General features: G+C 45.9%; 2 protein-coding genes across 7 annotated transcripts in view; both read left to right on the top strand.

Annotated features, from left to right (window-relative positions):
- PXN (paxillin) overlaps positions 1-23,661 on the top strand; it is a 72,322-nt gene that overhangs the window by 47,473 nt on the left and 1,188 nt on the right. For 3 of the 4 annotated variants that reach the window (XM_063144229.1, XM_063144228.1, XM_063144231.1), the window contains one exon: positions 5,341-6,890. In XM_063144229.1, coding sequence (XP_063000299.1) covers positions 5,341-6,312 — 972 coding nt within the window. In that variant the 3' untranslated portion in view covers positions 6,313-6,890. Of the gene's footprint in view, positions 1-5,340; positions 6,891-16,220; positions 16,392-16,745; positions 16,920-21,157; positions 21,240-23,661 lie in introns of those variants that run through there. The other variant, XM_063144230.1, reaches the window with a different exon arrangement.
- LOC134410746 (arp2/3 complex-activating protein rickA-like) lies at positions 6,919-11,186 on the top strand. Of its 3 annotated transcripts, XM_063144233.1 has the most exons (3): positions 6,919-7,444; positions 8,581-8,997; positions 10,993-11,061. In XM_063144233.1, the coding sequence occupies exons 1-2, from the start codon at positions 7,178-7,180 to the stop codon at positions 8,974-8,976; spliced, it is 663 nt and encodes a 220-aa protein (XP_063000303.1). In that variant the 5' UTR covers positions 6,919-7,177; the 3' UTR covers positions 8,977-8,997; positions 10,993-11,061. The 3 variants fall into 3 exon arrangements, with proteins under 3 accessions (XP_063000303.1, XP_063000304.1, XP_063000302.1); XM_063144234.1 differs by lacking the exon at positions 8,581-8,997 and having other exon boundaries at positions 10,993-11,186; XM_063144232.1 differs by lacking the exon at positions 10,993-11,061 and having other exon boundaries at positions 8,581-9,047.

Raw genomic sequence — 23,661 nt, 5'->3', positions numbered from 1 at the left:
TGTACATCGATGGTGCTATATAAATAAATAATAATAATAATAATAATAGAATTATTATTATTATTATTATTATTAAAAAGCTTTATTCACCATGGTTAAAGCCGTAGTTTAAGGAGTCTTCTGAACATGGCCTGGCTTTCTGCCTTAGCCGCCATGGTTAAAGCCATGGTTTAAGGTGTCTTCTGAACGGGGGCCTTTGTTAATTTAAGCATATCTCCTTCTGTTCACTTAGGTTGCAGTCCTTTACATGCTTAATTGTGGGTAAAGCTCACACTCCTCAGTGGGACTTACCTCAGAGTAGAACCGAACAGAAATGCATTGCAAGACATGAACGTGCTTAGGCTTTTGTAATATATGTAATATAAAAACTTAAGGCTTTGTGGGAGGTGGTGGAGAGATCCAAAATTTCACATTCCCTTTCGATTTCAAACACATGTGAAATGGTGCCGTCCCCTCAGATTTCCAACGAGCAGTTCATTTGTTTCAGGTTAATTGGATATAGCAAATAAAAATGATTAAAGCTTGTGTGCATCCAGATGGATTTCTTTCCTCCTTTAATTTCAATAGCAGGTTCATTTTATTATTAATGAGTTGTATTGTAATGTATTAAATATGATATTTCCCCCTTTTTTCTTACGCAATCAGATAATGAATCTGGATCATTTAAATATAATTGTATTGATTTAAATGCTAAATACGAAATATGAATAAATACTAGTGATTTAATGTGATCATTTAATACTGACTGAGTAACCAGTATTATTGTAATATTAAACCATTAGTATGCAGTGTTTAAATATAACCATAATGAAGTATATTTAAATATTCGGATTCATTAACCAGATAACATTAAAGAGTAATACTGAAATTGAATTGTGTGTAAAATTTTGGTTTCTGCTGTGCACTTTATTCATTTCAGATTAATGAAATCCCCTTGGGTTTCTTCTTTCTCTTCCTCTCCTGTTGCGAATATTTGTCTCCTTGAAATTGTTAATTCTTAGTTGTGACTAATAGACCAATGGTATGCATGTTTAGTCAAAAGTAAATCCCACTGTGTTCGATTGGCTTTACTCCCAATGAACAATAGATTTTGATTGGAGATATCCATCTGGAAGCAGACTCCATCTTATGTCATGCAGCCAACCCTACACCTCATTCTTAGGTGACAGATGTAACTAAATTCCGTTGATTTCAGTGGGACATGCTTTTCCATTCCATGCATGTCTCTTTATTAGTGGAATTTTCTCCCAGATAGGTATGGACAATGGAACCAGTGACCTAGGGAGGTTGTGGGCTGTCCCACACTAGAGGCATTCAAGAGGCAGCTGGACAACCATCTGTTAGGGATGCTTTAAGGTGGATTCCTGCATTGAGCAGGGGGTTGGACTAGATGGCCTTATAGGCCCCTTCCAACTCTACTATTCTATGATACGATGCTTAGTGTTGCAGCTGCAGCTCAATTTCATTTATTGCAAAGGGCCTTACTCCCAATTTGAGACGGGATTCTGTACACAGACTACAAAAGAGAGTTGCCCCAAACTCAGAAAGAAAGACAAGGCAACAATATATACATTTAAACTAACACAACTTTATTGAACCAGGATGCTTGGAACTATTCTTCAAGGTTCCTGGCTCTTAAAATAGTACAGTAATACAATCATAATAAAATTAACAGGCATAAATGAGCTAGATCATTTTAAATTATTATTATTATTATTATTATTATTATTATTATTATTATTATTATTATTATTATTATTATTACATATACCAGGCTATTGAGACACTCACATATATCAAACCAATGGAAAATAGAAAGTGCTATGCAGGAATGAAACAATTCTTGTAGTCACGTATGGTCAAAAAATGAGGAAAATCTGGGAAGGACGGGGGGAAGAGTAAGGAGAAATAGGAAGATGGTGATCAAGATGGTGAACAGGCCCATGAATGCCTGTTCAAAAGTAAATCCCACTGACTTCAAAAAGGACTTAACTCTGATGTAAGTGTGCACCAGATTGCAGCCTCAAGGGGTTAGAAGATGGGATATTGGGATAGATATTGGGACCATGTCCTGTCTCATCTGGAAATCTTTGAACAGATGTCAAACACAGTAACATCAGTCCTATGTTGGAAATCTCTGCTTACTCCTATGACAAATTGGTATATGTGCCATAGTTAAAAGGTTATTAACCAGATTTCTGTTATGAAACTTTATTGCCTGAGTTCAGGACTGTCATAGAGGTGCCTCCAATTTTTAAGTCAATTGATAGCTAATAATGTATTTGATCTTGCTAACAGCTTCTCTCCAAAAAGTCTTTGTATTTCTTCAGATCGACTATATGATTAAAATCAGCATTTGTTTATTTGTAATGCTAATGTTGTGACTTATCAGAACCATATTTTAATTTATTTCAGTGAAGTATACTACCAAAGAAATGCTTTCTTGATTTAGTATCAGACAAATACGTACAGGCTCCATATCCTTAGCCTTTGCTCATTCGATAGATTTTGCAGATCTTAAGTCTGAGGGAGGTTCGTATATTCAGTGTTAGATTGCAGTCAAAGACCTTTTCATTTAGACCTTATCTTGCATTTGGTTAGGCTTAAGCTGGTAAGGGGCAGGATTTTAATCTCTCTGGGTTCTAATCATATAATAGATAAGGAGGATTTGGGAAACAATGGTAATGGTTAAACTGACACACTTTAAAAGATTATGGAAAATGGAACATTTGTCACTTTGTAAGAATGAAGAGTGTTTATAGTGTATTAGAAAGCAGTTGAAAATCAAATATGAGATACTGTGTATCATGCAAGATAGTATGTTGTTTGGAATGAGTGTGTGTGTTCAGCTACAATAGGTGGGTCTCAACCAAATAGATCTAAAGAAGGCATGAAGGACGGTGCATTTGAGAAGGACCTTTGATCCCAATGCTTTTGTTTCATTTCTCTTGCTTCATTCTGAAAAGTTATGCACAGAAGTGACCAAAACCCATGCACCTCTGTAGTGTGGAAAGAATTAATGGTAGTTCTGCCATGTTTACCTTGTATGGTTCCCAAAGAACTCTTCTACATCTCATACGTGCATCTAACCATTTGGATATTTTAAAGGGTTGAGCAGGTGCTTCCTCTGTAGCAGGATTCTAACTCCTCTACTTTCTTGTCTGTCCGTCCGTCGTTGCCCCACCCCACCCCACCCTGGGACTCCCCAATCAAGGTTTTAATGCTACCACTCCAGCATCAGGCTGCGTGCAAAGGTTGCGCTAAGAGCGATGACTCGCCTGCGGTTCTGCTATACCTTGATTTTGATCTAATCATTGAATATTCTCCGTTGCCACCTCTACAATTTGATAATTAATCTCACACAGACTCTGCCTGAGAGAAGCCAAGAATAAAGTAGTAATGTGGCAAGAAAAATGTGACGTGAAGAGGGCAAAGGTTCAGGTAGCAGCGCATGGGCAGTATGAGGCATTTATTTGCTGGTTTAGTCCTTCTCAAACAAATCCTGCCCGTGACAGGGAAGAAATCATGCTGTGAAGCTGGCAGGGGAATGCTGAGAGTTGTAGGGCTTTTTTTCTGTCTAAACAGGCATAGCATTGACCCCATAATCTTCCAAGAATGGTTGGTTATGGATGCAGCTATTTATTCATTCATTGAAAGTATTTTTACACCACTGCTCAGCCAAAAACACTCCCAGAGAGGCCTACAAACAATGTGTTAAACAAGGCAGTCTCTGCCCCGCAGGCTTACAGTCTAAAAAGTCACGACATACAAGGAAAAAGGAAAGAGGAGGGAAGAGGAAAATAATGAGGCAGTCTTTTGGCAGGGCCCTGTTTTTCCTCTCCTCTCTTCTCTTTCTGTTACAGCCTGCTGGAATGGCAGGTTGTGGTGACGGTTGAGGGAGAAAGAGCGCTCACAGGGGCGGTCTTTCAGCAGGGCCGATGGAACGGCCTGCTTCTCCCTCTCATCTCCCTCAGCCTGCCATTCATACTCTCTACTTTAAAGTAAGCAAACAAACAGAATTCCACTTTAAGGTTACCCAAATTATTTACCAAGAAGAGCTGAATTCTTCTCCACAAATAAATTATTCCAATTTCCCTTATTTTTGCATAATTTGTTTTTCTGTTCGCTAGGAAGATGTGAAGGCGCTCTTCAAGGTACTAAAGCCACTGGAACTCTTATTAAGCAATCCCTCTGGCTTCTGAGAGTTTACCAGGCATTGCCTCAGTACTTGGCAATCCTAAGGACTAGAAACGTGTATTATTGTTGGTGGTGAAAGCTATAATTCTCAAGAAACTGAACTGTACACCCCCAGCCCTGTCTTTCTGTGCTTCTGCTGTCCATGGGAAATGTGCAGTCCTAGTTATGGAAAGGTCTGCCACACTGCAGTCAAGATGTTTATCTATAACTCCCTGCCTGATAGTTAGGAAGAGCATGTGGTTGTTGTTTTTTTCAACTGTTCAGAACAGAGCAGAGTTGTTCAGTTAAAATAGTGCAGTCTCTAGCCTGAACTACTTTTTCTCCGATTCATTTGTCAGGGACAAATGGAAACAGCCACTCGGTCTGTCTGTCTGCCTGCCTATTGGATTTACAGTATTTTTACCCTGCTCTTCAACTTCAAAAGGCTCTTAGAGTGGCTTAGAAAGCTTAAGAACGAGACAGACCCTGCCTTTGGGCTCACATTGTTAAAGACACAACACAAAAGAAAAAGGGTTTGGGAGGGAGGAGGAAAAAAGCAAAACTCAGGCACCATTTCTTAGTTTCAAAGTTTTTATAGGTATTCTTTCTGGTAGGGACGGGCGATACAAGCTCCCTGAAGTTATTCCTTCCCTGGCAGATAGATGGGGCTAGGTGGGTTGATGTTCTGCCTGGTGCCTCCCTCCTCCCAGTCGCCCTTTGTTCTCTGGCTGATGGATGAGTCCAGAGTCTGCAGCCCCAGGATTCACCAAGTCTTCACTTTAATTCCTAGCTGAAACAGCAGAGCAGGGCATGTGGTGCGGTCAGAGGCTGTTTGAGCAAGCTCGTGGCTTGTGTGTGATAAGTTATTTCAAGGGACTGTTGGATTCTGTGCAGATTTCTTGGTATAACTGGCTGGGTGATCTAGTTTTACACACACACACACACAGAGAGAGAGAGAGAGAGAGAATTACTGTCAGAAATTGTGTAGCATCTTTCCCGATTCCATTCTGCCTCGTGGCGCTTCCCTTCCTAACTAACCTGAAAAGCCTTCCTTTGGAGCCATTTTAGTTTTCTGCCACTCCCCCTTTCTCTTCCTTCAGTCCTGTTTACATCCTTTCTCCCATCCCACCCTCCTCTTTCCCACATTTGTTTCTCGTTTTGCAGACCAGTTCCACCGTATCACTGACCTCTGAACCCTCCCTGGAGCTACTTCCTGGACCCGTTGGCCCAGATCCGGCCAGTGGGCTTCCTACTATGGCTGTCCTGACTACCTCAAAGCAGCAAACCCCAGGCCTTTACGGGAATGTGCCAGGCTCCCTGACACCTCTGCCATTGGAGGTCCTTCACATTGAAGAGGAGAGCGGCAGTCCCGTTCCAGAGCACTCTCTCACCGCCTCGGGTGCCCCTTCCAGTGGGGCAGTGATCTCATTTTCCAAAATGGATGCATTGTCAATTTGCTCCGACCTCGGAACCCAGAAGCAGAGTGTTGCAGAACCAAACAAACTTTGGAGGGAGGAGCAGAGATACGAGGCCAAGGTTGCCCCGGTGTCTCTTTCAAGCTCCTGTATCAGCAGCAGAGTGAAAGTTCCAACGCCAATGAAGCTGGAACAGGCGGCTACATCGGATCCAATAGCTGCTGCTCACGAGGAGAACAAGGCTGGTAAAGTTTCTTTCAATGAGGCGAGCCATCCGGAAGTATCTCTGCTTGCACGAAGAACACCTCCCAGGAGAGACCGTGTTGCGCCAACCACATACAAACCTGATCTTTTGAGTGTGGATCAGTGGGAGAGATTTCCAGGCCCCAAAGGCCAGCAGGGCCGTATCCTGCAGCAAGACGCCAAGCAGGCGGCTCACATCCGAGATCCATCCAGAGCCAGCAGCTGCCCTGACGTTGCTGAGCAAAGGCACGGCCGAGAGAAGACGTCCAGGAAAAATAGCCTTCAGCATGTTCCAACAGCCCAGTGGAAAGAGCCATTCTGCAGCCTGCCAGCTGTCCCAGTGTCTACAGGAAATGCCTGGGGAGAAGAGTTGGACCTGATCCCTGCTTGTAGGATGCCTGTGGAGAGGATTTCTACGTCGGGCCAGGCAGGCATCACAACGAATGTAGAGGGGAATGAGCTAGCGGGATCCTTCTGATAGTGCATCGAGTTCACCTGTGCATGAACTGTGTGCTTTTTGCCCCTCGAATTCAGCTAGTTCTGCATGCTTCTCTGGAATAGTCTTGATGGCAGCTGCATGGGAGTGTGATTTGAGAAACGGTTGCTCTTAATAAGTTCCGTGGCAAACCTTTGGGATGCTTGGCTCCGTTTGGGTTGTGAAAATTTTAACAAGCGCTTGCATTCCTCTTAGTAGAGGGAAACGAAGCAGGGGGGTGGCTTGAAAGTGTGTGTAACACCGTGCAGTTGGGACTGAAGGGGCCTTTCCCCCAATTGCCGTCCGTACTTCCTGGGTTGCTCTGTTGGACGTGGCCCTCTCATTGTTCTGTGTAAGCGATGTGGTAGGACGTGGCCTACGAAGGCTCATTCTACATGGATTGCTAGTTTCTAACGCCTTTTGTTGCCTCGATGCTACGGACTGCTGCAGCATCCCTCCTGTGATCTGTGCTCCTATACATTCTCACCGAGCTGCGATAATTCAGTTTCCCTCTGCGTTTACAGCACACGGTGCATGAAGATACTACCAACACTTGTGATGCTTTTAAAGTGTCTCCGATACCCGGCGAGATGACTGCTTGTTGCGTTTGGCTTGCTGCAAGGAATTGATTTGCTTTCCGTAATTAGCGCTGTGTGTTCGGCCAACGTGGCTTTTCTACAGGTCGATCCACTGACTGGGAATATGCTGGAAGGGCTGGTTTTTGCCTCCCTCCCCCCCTTCAGAGAAGGAATGGCTTCTGTTTTCCCCCACTCATGGCCACTAACCATTTTGGGCTTGAAGCTAACGCATCCCGTGCTTTTCCGTCATGGTTGCAGTTTATTGAAACTGTCATTTCCCTCCCATTAAGATGAAATCAGTAATCAGGCAAACCAAAGAGACCTCCAATGTGCACCCAATGTGCCGTGATCTCTCGCCAAGACGCAAGCTGGGCCCAGCCATATTCCACAAGACGGTCTCCCAAGACCGCTTGATTGAGGAACTACAAGACAGGTTGGGCATCAGCAAACCAGAACAGGAGGAATGGAGAAACCCGGACGACTGGCTGACCGAGGGCGTCATCATCATCTCCCGACCCCAAAAGAAAGAGCAAGATGGTGGCCAGCAGATAGAAAAGGTAGAGAGTAGCACCTTGCGTTTTCTTCTTCTCAGCACCCTAGAAAGGTCTGAACGGGTCTCCCATTTGATGTGATGGAAATGGCTTAAGGTTCATCTGCACAACCGCCTGTGTGCACTCTCAGACTGGAGAGTTAATGCAGATACCCGCAAGCACAGGAATGATCTCCTCTTCTTGGTCACCCCTGCACCGAAAGGAAGGAACCATTTGTGTAAACTTCACAGCCCCTGCTGCTTCCCTAATGTTCCTCACTGGGCCATGTTGGATGCTCGGAGACGAGCGCAGGCTTAAGCTCCCAACACCTTGGAACTGGGAGGAGCAGGCGAATGCTGTGATGCCACATGCGGTTGCTGAAATAAGTAAAACGTAGGTGTGCCTTTCGAATGCTTACGTGAGTAAAGATCCCGCCTCAGACCATTCTAGCCATCGTTGTTCCACTGGATGCCAGAAGAAAGCAATGGAATTCAAGATGGGCTTGTTTGCCGGATGATTAGCAGGAAGGTCTTGGTGTCAATCAAACGTTAAGCGATGTAAATTTCAAGAGGCTGTGCAGAGTTTGTATTCAGCTTCTAAACTAGTTGTTCTGTGAGTGATCTTCCGGAATATTTACCTGCCAGAGGTTCACTTTTTTGATCAGACTCCTCTGGTCAAACTTACCGTTTGACCAGAGGAGTCAAACTGACCTAGATCCCTCTATTCAAGCATGGGAACTTGACCATTTCTTCCCCCCCCCCGGAATATATTTTAAAATCAAAAGTGTCTGGGTCAGTCATTACACATTCTGGATTTATTTTTTAGTTCTTAAGATATAGTATGCTGAGAACAAACAGCCTGGTTTTCCCAGTTGTTACTAAACGGAGCAAGATTTGCTAAGTGTCTTTCATTGCCAGTTAGGTTTCTCCAGTTGGAAACCCATAAAGACAAGATTCTGGTGACTTGATTCTGCCTGACTACTCACTCCCCACCCCCTTCCTAATTTCTTCTTGCTTTGAGTTGAAATGGAGGCTCTGTGCTCACCAGGAAGGAATAGTAGGCCTCCTCTCTTGTCCTATGCTCTCTCCTCCTGGTATATGAAAGATCCTTCTGGGTTAGATGCCTCTGGACTTGTTCATGTTTCTTCCTGCTTTCTTCCCTAGGTTATCATTCCTGCAGAGTCACCCCTCCCTCTGAGAAGAACGGTCGGCGTTCCACCTTCTCCCCCACCGCAGTTTCCTAAAGATGTTTCAAAGGCTGTCTCTGTCAAAACGTCTCCTCTCCCTTACCCTCCTCCTCCTCCACCACCTCCTCCCCTGCCGCCGCCGCCACCGCACGCTCCGCCACTCTTCTTTGTGCCATCTTCCCCCCCACGTCCTCAGCCTCTGCTCCAGTGGGAAAAGCTTTTGGAGGAACATCCTTCTCCCCAGGCACAGATTCCAAGGAAGCCAGTTGAAATGGCCTCTCCTCCCAAGTCACTGGTGTCAGTCGGCTGCCAAACGGATGAGGATTCATTCTACCCGCCAGAGCAGGCATGGTCTCGTTTTATGGGCTCCTGATTTATTAGGAAGGTGCCAAAGGTTAGCTGAGCAGTTGCAGGCATTAGGCTGAATGTTTGAGCACAGGCCTGAGCCCATCTTGGATATTGATTGATTGATGGATTGATTGCCCTTATATACTGCTCCCATAGCCAGGGCTCTCTGGGTGTTTTACAGAAATACTAAAATTAAGATAAAAACGAGTATACAAAGTTTAAAATTCTAAAACACAGAACATACACACATAAAGCATTAAAAACCGTTAAAAAACTAAACATGTGGGTGATTAGGATGTGCCGCCATATGCCTGGGCAAAGAGGAAAGTCTTAACCTGGCGCCGGAAAGATTAGCAGCATTGGCGCCAGGCGAGCCTCGTCAGGGAGATCATTCCATAGTCTGGGGGCCACCACCGAAAAGGCCCTGTCCCTCGTTGCCACACTCCGAGCCTCTCTCGGAGTAGGCACCTGGAGGAGGACCTTAGATGTTGAACGTAGTGACCGGGTATATTCACGTCGGGAGAGGCGTTCCGTCAGGTATTGCGGTCCCAAGCCGTGTAAGGCTTTATAGGTCAAAATCAGCACCTCGGAAACATACAGGCAGCCAGTGCAAGCGGACCAGAGCAGGTGTTATATGGTCAAACCTTCTGGTTCCCGAAATCAATCTGGCCGCTGCATTTTGCACGAACTGCAGCTTCCGAACCATCTTCAAAGGCAGCCCTACGTAGAGCGCATTGCAGTAATCTAACTTGAAGGTTACCAGAGCATGGACAACTGAAGCCAGGTTATCCCTGTCTAGATAGGGGCGTAGCTGGGCCACCAACCGGAGTTTGTAAAAGGCACTCCGTGCCACCGAGGTCACCTGAGCCTCGAGTGACAATGATGGATCTAAAAGAACCCCCAAGCTATGAACCTGCTTCTTCAGGGTGATTGAAGACAACTTCCAGTCTTCATAGCACCCATGGGTACAATAATCCATTGCCATGGGTACAGAGTTGTGGAGCACCACAGTGGGAATACTGGTTGGCGCACATTAAGCTGGATTGCGAGAGGGTGCAGCCTGCTATTTTTGGACCAAATAATTCCTCCTTCTATTTAGCAATGGAGGGAAGATGGTATTAGGGAAGCACACACACACCTCCAGCCCCAAAAGTCCCATCTGTTGAACCCTGCTTAGCTGGGACTTCGTACAGTGTTGAGCATGGGCTTGCAGAAGCTATGCTCTATGAATTGGGTGCCTTAGGCTCAGAAGAAACTTAACCCCAAAACTTTCCTTCCTTCCTCATCGGTCTCCTGAGGAAGACCCTGAGTTTTCCCTGCTAGTCCTTTCGCTCCGTGGTTATGTCATGGTTGCAAAACCCTTTCCATGCTGGGAGGCTTAAAAAACTGCTGCAAAAGCATCCGTTTGCCACATGTTTGAGTATTCAGCTCGCCTCCTCCCTGATCTAGATGAGGATTCATTCTGCCCACCAGAGCAGGCATGGACTCATTTTTACGGGCTCCTGATTTATTAGGAAGGTGGCAAAGGGAAGAGCAGATTCCCCTGCCAATGAGCAATTCCAATTCAGGTCAAAAAGATGGTGCACATTTTATGTTGCACGTTTAGCGTAGCTTACAGCAAAGGCTTACGTTGGACAGCCTTTCCTTATTGCACCCATCTTTGCAATGCTATTACCATATTTCTTCGATTGTAAGACACACACTAATTTCAGTACCACCAACAGAAAAAAAAAACCCTAAGGCACACCCGTGATTCTAAGACGCACCCCATTTTTAGAGATGTTTATACGGGGGAAAAAGTGTGTCTTAGAATCGAAGAAATAGGGTAATAGATATCTGTTATTTCCATTTCACAGATGTAGAGTTGAGGCTGTGGGTTAATGAGTGAGTTGGGTTCAATGACTCGCTAATGAATTTGTGACTAAGCTAAGATTGGAACCCGGGAGGTCACTAAGTACAGACCCAGCGCTCTCTCCATTGGGTCACTCAAATCAATGCAGCTTTCGGCCAATTAGCACTCATTGTGAATTGTACTTTTCAGGTCCCTTATACTCCACCTCTGGACCGAGGCTCTCGAGTTCTTGCCGCTCGGCCACCCACCCCTGAGAAGGCAGGACATCCTCTCTAATCCCTACTCTAGCATGGCATGTGGGGAACGCCCCCCTTGGCATTGATGCGATCCTTGCATGGGCAGAACTGCAAATTGTCCACAGAAATGCAGGCGTTGTGCTTTGTTGTGGGCCCAGCCTGACGGTTTTTGAGTGCTGCTTCTAAGCTTAAGATCATAGGGCCAGGATATTATTATAATTTATTACATTTCTATATTACGCCCCATAGCCGAAGCTCTCTGGGCGGTTTACAAAAGATTAGGCAATGCAGCACCAGTGGTCAGCTCGGCACCCTTGAACACTTTTCTTGGCGATCGTCGAGGCGCCCTACCCCTTCTACGTTTTAAAAATCAATAAGGTAACATAATTGGCTTCAAAGCAAAGTGAGGGCCTCTAGCTGCTCCCATATTTGTTTCCCATGAATTCCTCTGAGCCATACGTGGGACTCAGAGACATTCTTCGGAAATGTAGATGGTAGTTCTGATGCTTTTATCAGCCTGATGCTTTTATCTGCCGCGCGCCCATTTTCCGGCTTCTCACATTGCCAGATGTAGGGTGACCCTATGGAAAGGGCTCCTGTACCTTTAACAGGTGTATTGAAAAGGGAATTTCAGCAGGTGTCATTGTTATACATGCAGCACCTGGTGGAATTCCCTCTTCATCACAACAGTGAAAGCTGCAGGAGCCCTGCCCTCTTTTGTATCTGGTCACTCTAATATAGCTCCTGCAGCTTTCACTGTTGTGACGAAGAGGGGATTTCACCAGGTGCTGCATGCATATAAATGGCACCTGGTGAAATTCCCTTTTCTATACAACTGTTAAAGATACAGGAGCCCGGTCCTCCTTCTCATAGGGTCAGCCTATGGCCAAATGTGTTCACAGGCCCAAAAAAGGGGCCTGCCCTGTTCTAGGAGATTCTCCTTCATTAGATCTGGGGAGGCTTTGCTTCGTCCGAGCTTTTCCTAGCTAGGGAAAGGCCAGGTTGAGAGAAGCTGAGCTGATAGAGAAGTGAAGGGGACTCAGCTGGCTCAGCTTCACTTGCCGGATCTCCTCCCCCAAGTCCTGGAAGCCACGGGGTGGACATGCGAAGCCTCCACAGCCGAGGTGCTGGGTGAATTGTCCACCCAGTGCCTCGGCCAGGGCAGCTGTGCTGTGCACAGATCTTCCCCAACCAGGGGAACACCGGCATGCAGCAAAGCCAGGTGCAAAGGGGACCGCTCCGCGTCGCCTGGGCTTTCTGTTGCTAGAAGTAACGGGGATTGAGCAGGCTTGGCTTTGCCTGCCCTGCGCATTGTCCTCTCCAACGGATCATCTATCCGGTGCTTCGGCTGGGACAGCTTCGCTGCGCATGGGGCTTCCTAGCTGGGTTGCAAAGCTGAGGCTCCAGGTGTAGGATCCTGGTGCTTCAGCCACAGACTGGCATCAAGTGTTGTGGCCTTATGCCTGATCTCATTCAACCCGTGGAGAGGTCATCTGTTCCCTACCTCAAATGCACACACACCCCCACCCCAGCTTAGAAGCAACAGCAGGCCTCTTAAAAGTAGCATGACTTTGGGGAGCTTCTGGCATGACCTTCCTAAGCATGGGAGGGTGCTTCCGGACGAGGCTTTTATCGGGCAATCGCACTGCCTCATTCCTGCAATTTCAGAGGGGTCCAGATGTCGTCATCTTCTACTCATGACCTTTCCATGCCAACTTACTGCTTCGTCCACCTTATTCTTTAATGCAGAAAGTCAGTACCTGGATGGGGGAGACCACCTATATAGCTTGAATTCGATCATGGAAGAAATGTGGAATATAAATGTAATAAATTTCAGAGAAGTTCCTTTAACTAGTCAAAAAAACCCCAATGGTTTCCTAAATAGAGCAAGGGTGGCAAGCAGGGAAACAAACAAGACAGGGGTAGTAGCTTCCAAACAAGTTAGGATCCTATTCTGGCTTATTTAGAAGCCATCCCATCTGTCAGGGATGCTTTAGGGTGGATTCCTGCATTGAGCAGGGGGTTGGACTAGATGGCCTTGCAGGCCCCTTCCAACTCTGCTAGTCTATGATTCTATGATTCATTCATCATAGTTTCTCAGCTTGAAACTATTGGGAAGGTATGCTTAACTGTGGTTTCCAGGCGGCTGGGGGGGGGATGAGTGTGGGTTTTCCCAGGGATAAGTACTTCCTGGGAAATCCCAATTCCTCCCGCGGTCTCGGCATCATCCCAAGACCACGGGACGTGTGTGGCCGCTTGTCCCGGCTTCTTCTCTCCTCCTCGTGAGTAGCGGGGTTCATCAGAGGGAAGGAGCCAGGACAGGGAGAGTCCAGGGCCATCGGGAGTGGGCTGGGGAGCAGGGGTGGGGATTTTTTTTTTTACTTTTCACTGGAGTGCAACTGCACTCTAGCTCCTTTTACTTAAAAAAAAAATGGGGGTAATGCGTGTGACATACCTCCTCCCATCCAGGACGTCACATGGCCATGTAGACTCAAGGCGACGATCCCGGAAGTAGGCAAGTCTGGGATCGCCACCCTCAGTTACCTAGGGAGGTTGTGGGCTCTCCCACCCTAGAGGCCTTCAAGAGGCAGCTGGACAACCCTCTGTCAGGGATGCTTTAGGGTGGATTCCTGCACTGAGCAGGGGGTTGGACTAGATGGCCTTGCAGGCCCCTTCCAACTCTGCTATTCTATGATTCTATGATTCATTCATCATAGTTTCTCAGCTTGAAACTATTGGGAAGGTATGCTTAACTGTGGTTTCCTGTCTTCTTTCACCGCTCTTGCCGGGGAGGAGCAAAGCAGTTGATGGTGCTATATAAATAAATAAATAAATAAATAAATATAGTAGTAGTAATAATAATAATAATAATAATAATAATAATAATAATAATAATAATTCCATGATTGTCTGAATGTGTCTAGTGCCTCGGTGCTTTGGGCATGATAGTAAACTGTGTGTGTTCATATGGGATGGAAGATCCTACAACTCCCAGCATGCCCCAGCCAGTGTAGGTGGCTAGGGAATGCTGGGAGTTGTAGGGCTTTTTTTCTGTCTAAATATGCATAGGATTGCAACCTAAATTACTCTAGTTTAGTCAAACAGCAGAATAAATTCCACAAAACAGAAATTTATTTATTTATTGCATTTCTATACTGCCCAATAGCCGAAGCTCTCTGGGCAGTTTACAAAATTAAGACAATTCAAGGTTATAAAACAACAGTATAAAACCATAATATAAAAAATAATATAAAAGCACAACCAAGATAAAAACAGCAGCAATGCAAAAATACAAATTTAAAATACAAATTTAAAACAGCAAAGTTAAAATTAATTTATAGACTGTTAAAATACTGGGAGAATAAAAAGGTCTTCACCTGGCATCTAAGAGAATATAATGTAGGTGCCAAGCAAACCTCCTTAGGAAGCTCATTCCACAGCCGGGGTGCCACAGCAGAGAAGGCCCTCCTCCTGGTAGCCACCTGCCTCACTTCCTTTGGCAGAGGCTTGTGGAGAAGGACCCTTGAGGATGACCTTAGGGTCTGGGCAGGTACACATGGGAGGAAGCGTTCCTTCAGATAGCCTGGCCCCAAGCCATTTAGGGCTTTAAATGTTAATACCTGCATTTTGAATCGGACCTGGACTTGCAGCCAGTGAAGCTGGAAGACTGGCGTGATGTGGTCTCGTCGGCCACAAATTGTGGAAATGTGCTCAATTTGCATATTTTCTCCCGGCCATACAGCTTTTCTTGGTGTAGAATTCAAACAAAATTGCATTTTTTTAAAAAAAAAAAATTACAGGTATGCAACCCTATAATGGTTTACATCACTTCTCCATTATCCTCTTCCTGTGACCACAATGCCCCATGCTAAAAGTTTCCTTGGAGGAAGTTTGTGTTTTGTGTAACATAATAGCTTTTCCTAGGAATAAAAGCTAAATGGCACATTTAATTTCTGAAAACTTTCTGAAGGGCAAAATAACTGCTTGAGGTAACATTGGTTTTCTGCCTTAGACTTAGAAGTTCATAGCAATGTGTATGTGAGGTTCAGTAGATCAAACGCTCTTGTAAGCATGAATGATAACTTAAGGCAGCCTTACCCAACCTGGTAACTTTCAGACGTGTTGAACTGCAACTCCCATAATCCTAGAAGCTGGGAATTGTGGGCGCTCCAGTCCAGCAAAACCGGAGGATACCAGTTTGAAGAAGGCTGGCTTAGAGGACGCACCGTCTCCTTCTCCCAACCAGAAACCACCCACCCGCTATGTCTTCATTGGAACAGAATGCGTTTATCCTAATAGACTGTCCTGTAATAAAAAAAACAGCACAGTAATGTAGCTATAATGAAAACACACAGTCATGTAAACTGAGTTAACCTTTTGGCTCAAGTTGCAGATGGTATATTCATTGTGTGGATTTCTTCCAAATGTTGGCATTGCCTGGTTCAGGAATTGGAATTTGTTGGTGCTCTTTGGAAAGCATGCCACGAACCTGTGTGCCCTTGTCTTCTCTCAATTTGCCCGAAACGTGCTTTTGCTTGCAATGGCTCAAACTGTCAGTCCCTTGACGTGGGGCGGCTTGCTCCTGCAAAGTTGTTGAAACCGCTCATTTTAGCCTTGATTGTGATCCTTTGCCAGCTCCTGCAGCTGTGTCGCCTTCTCCATTATCAGTTAGTGGAGGCAGAACATTCCTGCATTGAGCAGGGGGTTGGACTCGATGGCCTTGTAGGTCCCTTCCAATTCTGCTATTCTAGGATTCTAGGATTTGTGTTCCCATGCGGAGAAGGACTCCAGCAAGCATTGGGTGGGCCTCACACAGGCAGCATGTTCCCCCCTTCTACACCCCGACCCCCCCAATTTACTTTTAAAGGTGTCTGCAGCACTACAGAGCACCCAAAAGACCTGATTTAGCTTGTTTGCAACCTAAATTTAGCATTCCATAGATACTATTGCCTGTCAAAAGGGTCACACCTAGTTTGCAAATAAGCTAAATTTGATCCTTTGGGTGCTCCGTAGAAGCTACAGATGCTAATCCCCCCCCCCCCCATTTATTTATTTATTGGAAAAAATAATGCCCTGGTTGTGCTGCAAACTGCGGCCTGGTCCAGAGGGTGAAAACGCCCCCTAAACGCCTGAGGTTGCTCACACTTGCCTGATTGTCTCTGCTTTGGCTCCTTCTTGCAGTTCATGTCCCAAGGGAAAGGTGGGAATAGCTACCCGTCGTCGACTCCCCCGAAGCCTGGCAGCCAGTTGGATAGTATGCTTGGAAGCCTCCAGTCTGACTTGAACAAGCTTGGGGTAGCAACAGTTGCCAAAGGAGTATGTGGAGCCTGCAAGAAACCAATTGCTGGACAGGTGAGTCTGGGGGACGAACCCCCTTGTGAGAGTCTTCAGCTACCACTGGGAGGGCGTTTAAATCGTGCGGATGAACGGACTGGCGATGCTGAAGAAACTGAAGTACTCTATTTATCCACTGGCCAGGTACTCTGTAAGCTCCTCCAGTGACCTCTACCCTGCCCATGAGGGACTGCCCTCTCCTGAGATGATAGGTAATTCAGTTTTCATGCTACCCCAGTCCAGGGATCCGCCTGAGTTCGTAGATCTTTCTCTCTCATTTGCGCTGAACTCTGCCTGATGCCTTGCCGTGTGAGATGCCCACGCCGGAGAGGTGGAGCATCTGTTGGAACCGAGGCTCTCTTCCCTCCCCAGGTTGTCACGGCGATGGGGAAGACTTGGCACCCGGAACACTTCGTCTGCACCCATTGCCAGGAGGAGATAGGATCGCGGAACTTCTTTGAGCGTGACGGCCAGCCCTACTGCGAGAAGGACTATCACAACCTCTTCTCCCCACGCTGCTACTACTGCAATGGCCCTATCCTGGATGTGAGTCCCTAATGTGTGCGGTCCCTTATTTGTGTTTAGCTGGTCTGTGGGAAACTGTCGTGATTCTCTGCCCTCTCGCTGAGACGTCTCTTCACACCTGAAGGGAGCGTGAATGCGAGGAGCTATCCTCTAAGCTTAATTAGCCTAACAAAGCAAGGCAGTTGCCTGTCGTCTCAATGGACAGTTTTGCGCTGTGCCCAACAGGCTTTAACCGAACCCCCCTGCCACGACACAGGCTCTGAACACCAAGCCTGGCCACGGCTACTCCCTGCTCAAGCCAAGCCCCACCGCTTGATACGCCTGAGGCAAGGGATAAAAACCACCTTCCTCCAAACTATGTGGAGAAAGGGGTTTAAATGAAGAAGGATTTCAATATATAAAATAAAACACTGTGAGTTATATGTGCTGAGGTGAATTATTGTCAAGAGGGGGTGCTAAATGTGTAAACTTAAGATGATAAATGCCAAACAGACACGTGGGATTTTTGTGGTAGTTAAAAACAAAATGATTAAAATTTATTTTTAAAAGTTCACAAGCTTTGTTTCCAATAACTACATTTAAAAACCTTTTTGAAACCTTTCATCCAATCCTTTCACTCATTCACATACGCGCTTTCCTTTCTCTCACACAATCACTCTTGAGCTTTCTTTATCATCTGTATTGATTAATATACATCAACTATGTGCACACCACACTCCAAAGACACCACTCTCTACCCTGAACCTCAAATTTCCCAGAACTTAAGTACTCTAAACACAGAGAGCTAAAAACTCTAAGAGTACCTAAAAAGTCTCTCCCAATCCCCTTAGTCCTTCCCTTATATATCACTCCTCCCCACTCCTCAGACATTCTAACTCCACCCACTCAGGCCAACATTCTAAGCACCACAGACTTACAAACTCCAGACATACATTTGGGAACTGACTTGTGGGGTGTAACGCCACACCCTCCTTCAAGGACGGTCTACAAGTTGTAACCTCTGGCGAGTGGCTAGCCTAGAGGACACCTCCCACCACCTCCCAACTCCGCCTGCTTGACCCTGCGGGAGACTATGGGATTCATCAGTTCCAATATTCCCTCCCACTCCAACAAAGACTGAGTTCCCACGGGACTGAGTTCTCTGAGCCTGGATGTCCTGTCCGATAAGCTCCTGAAAAAGATTCCTCCTTGACTCCTGAAGAGTCTTGGAGAATTCCGTCCCGTCCCATCCCCGCTTCCTGACTTGTCTGGTCTTCTTCAGGCTCTGAGTCCAATTCGGGATACACTGATCCTGACAGAAACACCAGGCCTGCTCAGTGCCTCTCTCTCTACCTTGCCCGTCCTGTTGTTATTCACGTCCCTTACCTTGCCTAGCAAATGCCAGTAATCCAACACTGGTCTCCATTGTTGATTTTTAAATTAAATTATACTGCACACATACATGGAAGTATTTTCATGTAATGACCAGGGTGCTTTAAAAAAAAAAAACATGAACATGCGTAAGCTGCCTTGGGAAGGCTTCTGCCCTGAAAGGCGGCTAAGAAATGCTTTAAATTTCTGCCCAGAGAGCTCCGGCTATTGGGCGGTATAGAAATGTAAATAATAATAATAATAATAATAATAATAATAATAATAATAATAAAATAAACAAACTCAGAACTAATAATATTTTTTAAAAAAATGCATAGTATTTATATAGCACGTTTCCAGGTGTTCAATGATGTCACACACGTTATCTGTACAACAACCTTGCAAGGGGGACTGTATTGTCATACTGCCCCCATATTTTGTAAACCGCCCAGAGAGCTTTGGCTATGGTGCGGTGTATAAATGTAATCAATCAATCAATATTATAGAGGAGAGAAGGGGTTTCCCTTAAAGCATGCAGTGAGGGACTAGGGATCTTATTGTTCATGCTCAGCACAGTGCTTTGTCCACTTCTGATTGGTAGGTGCTACCATGTTTACTTGCACATGGTGGCTACTTCTTGTATGGAAGCCCTGGAGCTGGACACAGCGCAGGTGTGAGGCTGGCGATACTTGCCCTGGGAACAGCAGGTGAAGGAGTTAGCATGGCCCACACGGCAGTTAGAGTGACGCTGTTGTGGTGTTAGTTCCGGTTTCAGTGCAATCCTCCCTGTCGGCCATGCACGTAGAAGTGCTGGGTTGTGTTCTGTGGAACGTAGAGGACCCAGGTATACTCTCAGCTCAACCCATCCAGTGCGCCTGGCAGAACTGGAGTCTGGTTTTGTCCTTTAGCCTGATGGGCTGCATGGCTGGGGGCAGACTGAAGTTTGTTTCACTCATGGCAAATAATAATCCATCATTTTTTTTAAATTTGTATTCCTTTTTTTGCTGGTGCTAGTGCTGAACATTAAACTGGGGCTCGCTGTCTCCTGGATGCTGCTTAGTTGATATTCTCATCTCATAGCTTTGACTATGGGGAGGAATAGAGATGTGGTAAATAAATAATCAAATCCTTGTCTTCTCAGAAGCCTGGTTCGCACGTCGTGAGAAGCCACCCTGGGTGAATTTCCTTGTGGGGGATTCTTGTTGCAGCCTTTGCTGCCGTTTTGAATATTCGTGCCCTAGGTTGTCGGGGTGTTTGACAAGCCACCCAGAACCCATGGGCTGTTTTACAATTGCGGGTGCCTTGTTAACCACCCTAACAACCCACCCTTGTTGAGTTCGCACATGACGTCAAGCTACCGCCGCAACAAGAAGCCTCCCGGGGAAATTCAGCCATGATGGCATCTCACTTTGTGCAAACCAGGGCATATGATGCAACTCATCAGGGCGCTGTACATTCCAGCGTTGATGCTTGTGTCCTTCCGTTTGCCGTGTCAGTTCTGCGCGGACGCCAAAAAAGCAGGACTTCAGAAGCTCAATTTAGGGGCAGTGTAGACTCCTACTTGAAGGCAGTGGAGGCTTTGCAAAGCACTTTAGAGAGGAGCTCAGACTGAAACCCAGAGCGGATTCACCTCCTCACTTACACCGGAGCCACCAGCCTCCACTGCCCAAAGAGGAAGCAGACAGGAAACCTCTTGGGTATATATCTCCGTATGGAAGGTAAAGAGCCCTTTGACAACTTTTATGCAAGCAGATGTCATGGTTATAACCTAAGGGTGTGCAGATTAAGTTACACTAGAATTAATTCATACCAACGTACCAACTCTTGGTTCTGTCCTCAAATCATCTTTAAAACGCCCTATTACGCATAAGGATGCGTCGAAAGGGTGGGATGTGGGGAGGGTTTTTTTATTCCTATTCTTGTGCTTGAAATAGATTTAAGAGTTTTCTTCACCCCAATCTTCGCATCCCATTGGCTTTGTCTTCCATTTGCTTACCATTCCCTAAGAAGTTAGCGTTTTACTTCCTCTCGAATAGGCTGGGGCCCATGCGAAGTCATAGCCCAGTAATCCAGTTAACTTCTGAACACATCCCAGTGCTTTTATTCTTACTTATTATTGATTAAAACATTTGTGTCCTGCCCTATATCACTGGGATCTCAGGGCGGCGTGCAGATAAAATCAGAACAAAGTAAACAAAAATAATACCGACAGCTAAAAATGTATTGAATCGTTAACAAATTAAAACCAGTAGAATTTTTTTTAAAAAAATGCGATAAAAACGATAAACACAATTAAAACTGTGTGCAATCATGGAGAATTTCGCCCTCAAAGAGCCATGTTTTAACTTGGTGCTGAAATGAAGCCAGTGTCGGTGCCAGTCAGGCCTCCAAGGGGAGGGCATTCCTATGTCCCACCAAGAGAGGCGCTCCCTCAAGTACCGAGGTCCTAAGCCGTTTCGTGCTTTAAATGTCATTGCCAACACCTTGAATTCCCACCGGAAGCATATAGGCAGCCAATGCAATTCTTGTAAGACCGGTGTTTTATGGTCTTCATAGGATGTTCAGGTGAGCAGTCAAGCTACCACACTTTGCATAAGCTGCAACTATCCTTCAGGTGTTGTAAACTAACACAGCTGATCTTGGGGGATTCATTGGTCTGTATTGAGCCAATCAGACCCGGGCCTTCCGGAAATTGTAGGCTTAATCCTTCCAGAGAAACACAGTTCAGGATGGGAATGGTCCAGACTCATACAGGGTTTCTCTTGCCCAACCTCACTCAGTCTTTAAAGTGCATTTCTTCTTCTGTCTATGCTCTCTATTCCTCCACCTCCTCACCCTATATTTTCCTGCAGCTTTTTAAATTTGGGATATTTTCTCATTGTTTGGTTTGGTGTTTTTTTCCTCATCAGAAAGTGGTCACGGCGTTGGACAGGACATGGCACCCAGAACACTTCTTCTGTGCGCAATGTGGAGCCTTCTTTGGCCCTGAAGGTATCATCCCTGAGGGCTGATTCACAGATTTGGATGCATAGAACTCAGTGGGCCTGTTCAGACGACACCTTAAACTCCGCTGGTTAAGGCTTTGGGTGAAGCAGCAGGGTTTAAGGTGTCCTGTGCGATGCGTTTTGCTAAACGCGGCTCACTCACTAACCACAGTCGGACCGTCTGCAGCAGGGTTTGCAGCTCTAACCATAGCTTAAAGTGTTCTGTGCGACAGCACGGCTTGTGGTTAGCGCTAACCCCAGAGAACCACAGTTTCACTAACCACAGAGCCTGAAGTGTCGTCTGAACAGGCCCGTTGTGTCATTGATGAAAGCGTGAACTGCTCTAAAGTATTCAATTTCAGGTCTTGTGGCGTGATTGGCAAGTTCTGTGTTGCATCTCTGAGTGCTGTTTCTCCCCCTAACGTAGAATTCCATGCAAATTGTATTTATTTAATTGTGGCACTGGTATCCCAACTTTTGCCAAGTGGCCCTGGTTGACATATAATCAGAAAATACAATGAAAACACAGCAGAATTAAACAAACTGTCCTGTGTTGGCTGTAACAGACATGGAGTGAAGGGACTGACCAAGAAGCAAGGTGATGAAACAGGCAAGATCAAAGCACAGGGAAGCAGTCAGATACGTGGGGTCAGGCTAAAGCAGGAGTGGTCGAGACAGCAGGCCGAGGTCAAAACATAGTTAGGCAGTCAGATACGTCACACCGTCCACAAGCGGAGTCAAGAAGGAATCCAGGGGTCACTAGCATCAAGCATCAATCAAAGGGCAAGTTCCGGGAGGCGTGGTAGAAGACATGAGAACTGGAAGAATGGCATTGTTTCTAGTACCGGCTAGGTAGATGCTGAAGGCTTTTAACACCAAAGCCTACTGAGCCCCACCCAGAACTCAGCTGCAGTACATTAGAGGTCTCTGGTCAGTGCCCTACTTGAGAAATCCTTACAATGAGGCACTTCTTACGGGAGCCTCTTAAGGCAACGACGCATTCAGGGACTGGGAGGCCGCTCAGCTTCTATTTTGAAGCAGAACTCCCCTTTTCCTGTTAGGATGGACCCATGGTCCTCTCCCCTGAGGGCCCAGGCTCCCCCAAGTCTCCTGTTGTAGATGGGTCAATGGCATCTCTCTCTCTCTGGGAGCTCGAGCTCCTCTTCCTCCTCCTCCTTGCAGTCCGCCAGAAGGGGCACAACACAAACGACAGATAAAGCATCAAATGAAAACACTAAAACAGACCTGAGAGAACAGGATGCCAGCAGAATAATAATAGAATCATAGAATAGCAGAGTTGGAAGGGACCTACAAGGCCATTGAGTCCAACAACAACAACAACAACAATAATAATAATAATAATAGAAGGTCCCAAGTGAAACACATATAGGGAAGGAGTTGTATGATTTGAACGCCAGCACAGAAAATAACCCATCAGATTATGTGATAAGGCTGCTCACAACGCCTTTTACATCCTTGGCCATACAATCCAAAGATCTCACAGTCCCAGCCCCCTGCTGCAAAGCAAGGTAGCAGGACTTTAGAGAAAGGAGACTTTAACAGCATATCCCATCTCTCCTCCGGAAGGTGAGGCTTCTTCCACCCTTCAGAAATGTGGGGTGTGAATTTCTAAGGACGTGGAAATCTGTTGGTGTTTGGAAAAATGCACGGGGCAGGTTGATGTGATGCAGGAAATGGAAAAAACCAAATGTTTTAGTCCCGCTTGTGAAAACGGCACGAGAGACCTCGATACCAATGTGAAGTCAATCTGACATTAAAGCAGAGCTTTGCACACATCACCCCAATCCCATTTATATTAAGAGTGTGCAGCATGGGAAGACACATGGCTAACAATAAGGAAACCTTCCTTAAGGACTGCTAGCCAGTCTGACCCAGGACGAAAATCCCTTTCTAGTCCAAATACAACTGTTATTTATGCAGCTCACCCCGAGGGCCTAGCTTCAGCAGAACTATAAGGACTGCCTTCTTCCAGGTTAGGAGTGGGGCTCAGCAAAGCTGTCCCACTTCTACATTGATGGACCCCTGCCTGCCATTTTAAAGTTTCCACAATGCCTTCAAGCAGTAATGGGAGACCTGTGGCCTTCAGCCTAATTTCATGTGGCCTTTGCAAGCAATTAGTGCAGACCTGTGGCAAATCTGGCCTTCCTTCAGTAGCCCTTTGAGTGGGGAGGGAGAAAGAGAGGGAGAGAAGCTGGCAACAGATTTTTTTAAAAAAATATTATTCTGATGCTCTGCCCATGGAGTCTCTCCCCAGGGAATATTTGCCTGGCAACATCTTTGCTGCATTTTTTATGCCAGGTCTTAATGTCTCCTGCCCTTTAAATCCAGCTGCTTATTTTTAAAAAAATAGCTGTTGGTTCTGATTGGGGGTTTACAACTCCTCTTTGTGTGTGTGTGTGTGTGTGTGT

This window comes from Elgaria multicarinata, chromosome 18, assembly GCF_023053635.1.
Source record: "Elgaria multicarinata webbii isolate HBS135686 ecotype San Diego chromosome 18, rElgMul1.1.pri, whole genome shotgun sequence".
Lineage (NCBI taxonomy): Eukaryota > Metazoa > Chordata > Lepidosauria > Squamata > Anguidae > Elgaria > Elgaria multicarinata.
This window is presented reverse-complemented; position numbering and strand designations above follow the sequence as displayed.